This window comes from Fomitopsis serialis, assembly GCF_022376445.1.
Source record: "Fomitopsis serialis strain Sig1Antser10 chromosome Unknown B0H18scaffold_100, whole genome shotgun sequence".
In the NCBI taxonomy this organism is placed as follows: domain Eukaryota; kingdom Fungi; phylum Basidiomycota; class Agaricomycetes; order Polyporales; family Fomitopsidaceae; genus Fomitopsis; species Fomitopsis serialis.
In genome coordinates, this window is record NW_025955060.1 from 135,029 (window position 1) to 140,518 (window position 5,490).

The 5,490-nt window shown below is 54.6% G+C and overlaps 1 protein-coding gene across 1 annotated transcript; it reads left to right on the forward strand.

The window, feature by feature from the left end:
- Positions 1-994: 994 nt before the first annotated feature.
- B0H18DRAFT_883715 (uncharacterized protein) lies at positions 995-2,824 on the forward strand (the record flags this gene model as incomplete). Its single annotated transcript, XM_048040991.1, has 8 exons — positions 995-1,058; positions 1,113-1,223; positions 1,271-1,442; positions 1,499-1,919; positions 1,980-2,053; positions 2,101-2,311; positions 2,363-2,536; positions 2,591-2,824. Coding segments are annotated over 8 exons (1,461 nt in total), but the record flags the coding sequence as incomplete, so codon positions are not given.
- Between the last annotated feature and the right edge of the window lie 2,666 nt (positions 2,825-5,490).

Below are 5,490 nucleotides of genomic sequence, written 5' to 3' on the forward strand. Positions count from 1 at the left end.
CAGAATTGTTTGATCCAGCTGCTGAGCAACACTACGCATCTCAACCAAGTCTTGGCAGGCTTGCTGGCACGATTACAAGGCGTTTCGAATGTTCCCAAGAACCCTCCGATTGAGACAGGTACTTATAACAATTGACTTCGATGCAGCGTCACTGATCAACGTCTCATTGTACAGTGGACCCTGGCAGCGGAACGTCCGCTGGGTCTTCTCGGTCTTCAGTGCCAACTCAACGCCAGACTCGCGCGCAAACTCGACGGCTATGGAATGAAGTGCAGCATGGTAACACCGCAGACAATGGGGCCGGTGAGCTTAATCTTTTCTTTATTAGCGGTCCAGTATTTGATGCCAGTACTCTGAAAAGTGACCACTCAGGCCGACGATACCTCGGGCCCCGGCACGGTTGGACCAACCAGGCAGACGCGGTCACACCATAGAGTTACTCAACCACCGTATGCTTGCCACAAAAGCAATCCAGTCCCCCGATCCTCTCATCGCCGAGATGTCCTACGCCGACGGTCCCGCTCGCCGTGCTGGCGCGGAGGTTTCAACTTCTCTCATGCGGGCGCCGCGAATCTGGTATGGGAATCAGACCAACTAACGGCACCGTCACAGTCCTCGAAGGCCACTGTTCACAATTTCTTCACGAAGCTCACAAGCAACCTGGCGGTTCAGGGTGTTGTGGACTGCTGTAAGTCCATGCACGTCGGCACTGTCTCAGTAATCGGTTCGCAAAGTTGTGCGGCCCGAGCAGACGATTCTTTGACCAACCTCACCAAACGATGCGCAATGGCTTTGAAAGACGACGCAACCTCCGACTTTGTAGTCATGTTGCGACTCATCCAGCTTGCATGCCGCTGTAGCGAGTACGTACTATGCCCTTCTGTTTCTTTGTTGATGAGCTTACCAATGTCCTTTTGCAAGCTTGAGACAGGCTGAACCCGGCCTCACCAATACCGACATTTGGCAAGCGGAGCTGGAGGAAAAGAAGACCGTCGCGAAGAGAACATTCCTTGACTGGATTGCAATGGGTAGCAAATTTGCATTCGTGGCGGGAGGAGGTAAGTCCGGTAGAAACGTCTTAGATGAGTGCTAAACAAGAATGAATCGGCCAGGCTCAGTGTATCTACTAGTCATGATCGCCATCCAGAACCTCAGGGTTCCTTTGGGCGCGATTGATGGCCATTCCGCCCAGGACATAGGCAACATGCTACGATGGCCGGATGGTAAGCATCTTCAGCCTGAGAAGAGCGGTCGACTAATAAGCACACAGACTCACGGACGGGACGAATGGTGAAGGACACGGTGATCCCAACTGTATCACTCGTACAAAAGCACTACCCGACGATGTTTGAAGACCTATTCCCAATGTCTAAGACAGGCCGACCGACCTCTACCCTTGTCCTGGATCGCAATGATGTGTTTTTTGACACTCTCAAGTTCAAGTAAGTCGCTATCCGAGCAGTGTAAGTTAACATTCATATGCTCACAACTCTTACAGTTCGTTCAAACTTGTTCCAAGGATGCATACTGCTTGGGAGCCTTGCAATCAAGCCGTCCTGGTCGATTCACCTGCCGTTGCAACGTCGTCAGTGCAAACCCTGCAACCGGTGGATGACAGACTGGATGGGCCACCATCACACTCTCCCCTTCCTCCTCTGTCTCCCTTATCATCTCTATCGTCTCTGTCTCCGGCGCAGACGCTACCATCTCCGCTCTCTCGTCATAGTAGTTGCGCCCCGGAACCTGTTCCATCGCCACACGGCCAACTCATTCTCACGTCCTATGACGCTCAAACCGACACAAACAGACGGTATCCCGCCCCCCGTGACAAGGAGCAGAACATAGCGTGGACAGAGAACGCGCGTTCACTCGCTAGCAAAGCGAGTGCACCAGTAAGTCTACAAGATTTCGACGCTCAGGTATAGTGTCCAACACAGATATTCCCTTGGACGTGGCTAACTGCAGAATATTTACCCAAGCTTCAAACTGCGTACACAGGCGGGGAGAGAGCCCATCCTGAGGCTTACATTCGTGTGCCAACGAACACGATAGTGTGCGTAACATTCTCGTGTTTGTTGTGCAATAACTCACCGTCTCTAGCAGGGATGTCCTAACCATTCGAGGCGTGGATCACTCGTTGGTTGCCAGCATCTGCACGTCGATGCCGGATACCATGAAACGGACTCTAATCGACCGTCTCCTTGCAAGCTTCAATTCAGACCCTTTCAAGACTGCAGACGCAAACTCAGCGACCGGCGAACGAACATTTGAAGCGATCCATTTCTCATGGTACAACCGTCACTGTACACAGGTATGTACCTCAGTGATCTGCAGCTGGTCGCTCGTGACAACTCTTCGACAGGGACATTCTGCGCCTGCGGACATCCCTCCCGCTCTGCTGAGCAGAGCGGGTTGTACTCAAACCAACCATGGTCAATTTTTACCGTACATGTCGAGGGACATGGAAGACCACCAGACAGTCTACCAGTCCCTCAAAAGTGTCTTCGCAGACGTGTTCGGTTGGATAGATGACCAGGTAAGCAATGCAATCTTGAATCACAATGTGTGTGGGTAACGTATACGATTCTAGCTTCAAATGTTCTTGCCAGGGGAATACGAACGGCTTGAAGCTACGGCCGCTATTCTACCTGGTAATAACGTCTCGGTGGTCAGCCCATTCGTCGGACTAGTGGTCAACCTCAACGTTGTCACTCGAGCCCACAGAGACAGCAAAGATGACGGTGTATGCCTTGTCTTGCCAATTGGTGAATTTGACGGCGGTGAGTTGTGTCTTGTGGAGCCAGGCCTCATCATTCCACTTTGACACGGTGAATTTGCCGTCTTTCCTTCCTGCGACTTCACACATTTTAACATGCATTATACTGGCACTCGTGCATCCATCGTTTTACAATCAGACCGGGAGATGTGTAAATGGACTGCAGACGATCGTAATGGCTGGGTTTCCAGCAATCACTTCAGATAGACACATTTTTGTAGTAATTCTAATAGTGGACTACTAATTCAACAATGAGTACTTGCAAAGACCACCATCTTTCGCTGTGCCTCGCTCTTTCTGAATCTCTCATCTGCAACGCTTCAATGAAGGGCGCCAGGCGTGGTCTCGTGATCTGCAACTTGATTCGCTTCTTGTGTCCGTTTCTTATGTCTCATTTATCCTCTAATTTGTATCGTTTCTTCAGCTGTCCTCAACTCTCGTCCCTACGTCTCTCGCGCGGACAGCCTGCAAGACGCCTACCAGGTTGAGCGGAATTACCGTGCGCCCCGTCGCCAAATCGCCGCTGCCCCTCCCACGGCAAGCTCGGAAAAGCTGATACGGTCACGCCAACACGCGCGGCGAGGCTGCCAGAGGAAACACCACCCGGTTGACGCGTGCACAGGGACATCTAGACGCACTCAACGAACGCACTCAACGAACGCGCCCACGGCGGAGACGGGCCAATCATGTGGAGGGCTGCGCTAGGAAAGCTCAAGTGCGAAAGGAAGCATGGTCGGATGGAGGCGCGAGGAGTAGCAAACAGAGTAAGCACTCCGGTTCATTACCCTCTACCGTCACCCGTACCCTCGCGTTATGCGCCCCCGCTCTCGTACATTGTGCACCGCGAAGTTGCTATATGCCGACCGACAGACTTCCCAGCGCGAACGCGAGCTGCAGCTCAGCCTCTCCTCGTATCCTCACCTCAGCGCCTTCCCTGCTGGTCCGTGCCCCCGTGCATACCTCACCTAACCTTTACGCCCATGTCCGGCACTGCCGCCGGTACCAGCAGCAAGTCGCAGCAAGACTTGCGCCACTGGACTCGCTGGCTGGAATCACTGGCGAGACTGTCCGCGCCTCGCATGACACTGCCAGTCTCGGCGGACCGCCACGAGAGCATCCAGGCGCAGTCAATCATCTCTTCTCTGTGGGCCTCCCTGGCGATCTAACTCAACAGGGGTCTGCGGAAGATGCTCGGCTGCTCCCCACCTCTGGACCGTTCACGCTACACCACCCGCCGACCCGACTGCCTTCCCAAATGCACTCTCCATTTGACAACTCACTTGGCTGCTACGAACATCTGTCCTGTCTGCTCGTGATCGCGCTAGCAATCCCGATCTCTCAACTGCCCAGAATCGTCATCCCTCGTGCGCCGTCAGCCCGTCCCAGATAGCTATTTGCGCGTGCCATTCGGTAAGTTGGCAACAGGCCTGCGCCCTCTCGCTGCGATCGATCGACGGAGATCAGCTGCTGCTCGACGAGCATGAGCGACCGTGCCTAATCGGCGGGTCTGATCACTCACTCACTTTGGCTCACTCAGACACACTGTGGCCACCGCCTTGCCTTCGCTCGCCCACGCGTCCGTGCGGATTGCCACGCCTCCGTGCGGATTGCCGCGGAACCATTGTGCGCCGGTGCGTAGTCCTGTTGCCTACTCGGCGGGTCTGATTGCTCCCTCACTTTGGCTCACTCAGACGCACTGTGGCCTCCGCCTTGCCTTCGCTCGCCCACGCCTCCGTGCGGATTGCCGCGGAAGCATTGTGCGCCCGTGCGCCCGTGAGTGGTCCGGTTGCCGTGTCTTAACGCGTAGCGAACACGATAGGTAAGGCCATCATTGACTGCTGGTGGTGGGCGGATGATAGCTTGTACAGTAGCAGAAAATAGTGTAGTTGATCGTCGGAAGAATATGCTTGCATTATGCTTGTGTTCGTGGTGCCTCAAGATTACTTCATCGTTCTGTTCCAGCGAATGTTTTGCGGCAAATGAATTCTTAAATCTTGAGGTAAGTAAGGTTCTTGAAGCTGGGACCTCGCAGCCTGCACGTCAAGTTTCGTAAGGCTTACGTAGATCAACTGTGTAGTTTCTATTCAGCGCTAACAACACCGCGTCTCCGAAGGCTTCCAGAACTTCAACCAGCCGCGAATCTCATGTGCTCATGCCTGCGCAGTGCGGTCCCATGCTCGTGCCCTTGGCTTCCATCATCCTCCGACCAGGCTCGCACTACTGCTACGACCAGCGGAAGACTTCCAGAACCTCATCCCGCGGTGAGTCAGAGTCCGCTCACACGGTGCGTCAGAGTCCGCTCACACGGTGCGTTATCTGATACCTATTTTCACCGTTCAACACTCAGCTCTCGCTCCCAGTGAATGTACTGCACCTCTGAATGGCTACCCGACAGTCTCTCCGCAATGCCGCACGCCAGTCTGGCGGCCAGCCGACCACGAAGGCTAAGACTGGTCGGGCTGCTGCCAAGTCAGCGCCGGCTGCTAAGAAGGCAACCACCACGAAAGCCTTATTGAAGGGTGCCGCGGGCTCCAAGCGCAGCAGGCTGGAAACACCAGAGAGAGATGGCCAGACCTCTCAGCCCGACGTTCTGTCCCCGTCCGAGAAGCGGACGTATGACAGGCTGAAAGCGAAGATGGAGCAGGCCGAGAAGCAGGCGGCCGCCGAACGTCGAGCCAGTGAGTGCCCAATTCACATGGGTTGGGATGGACGAA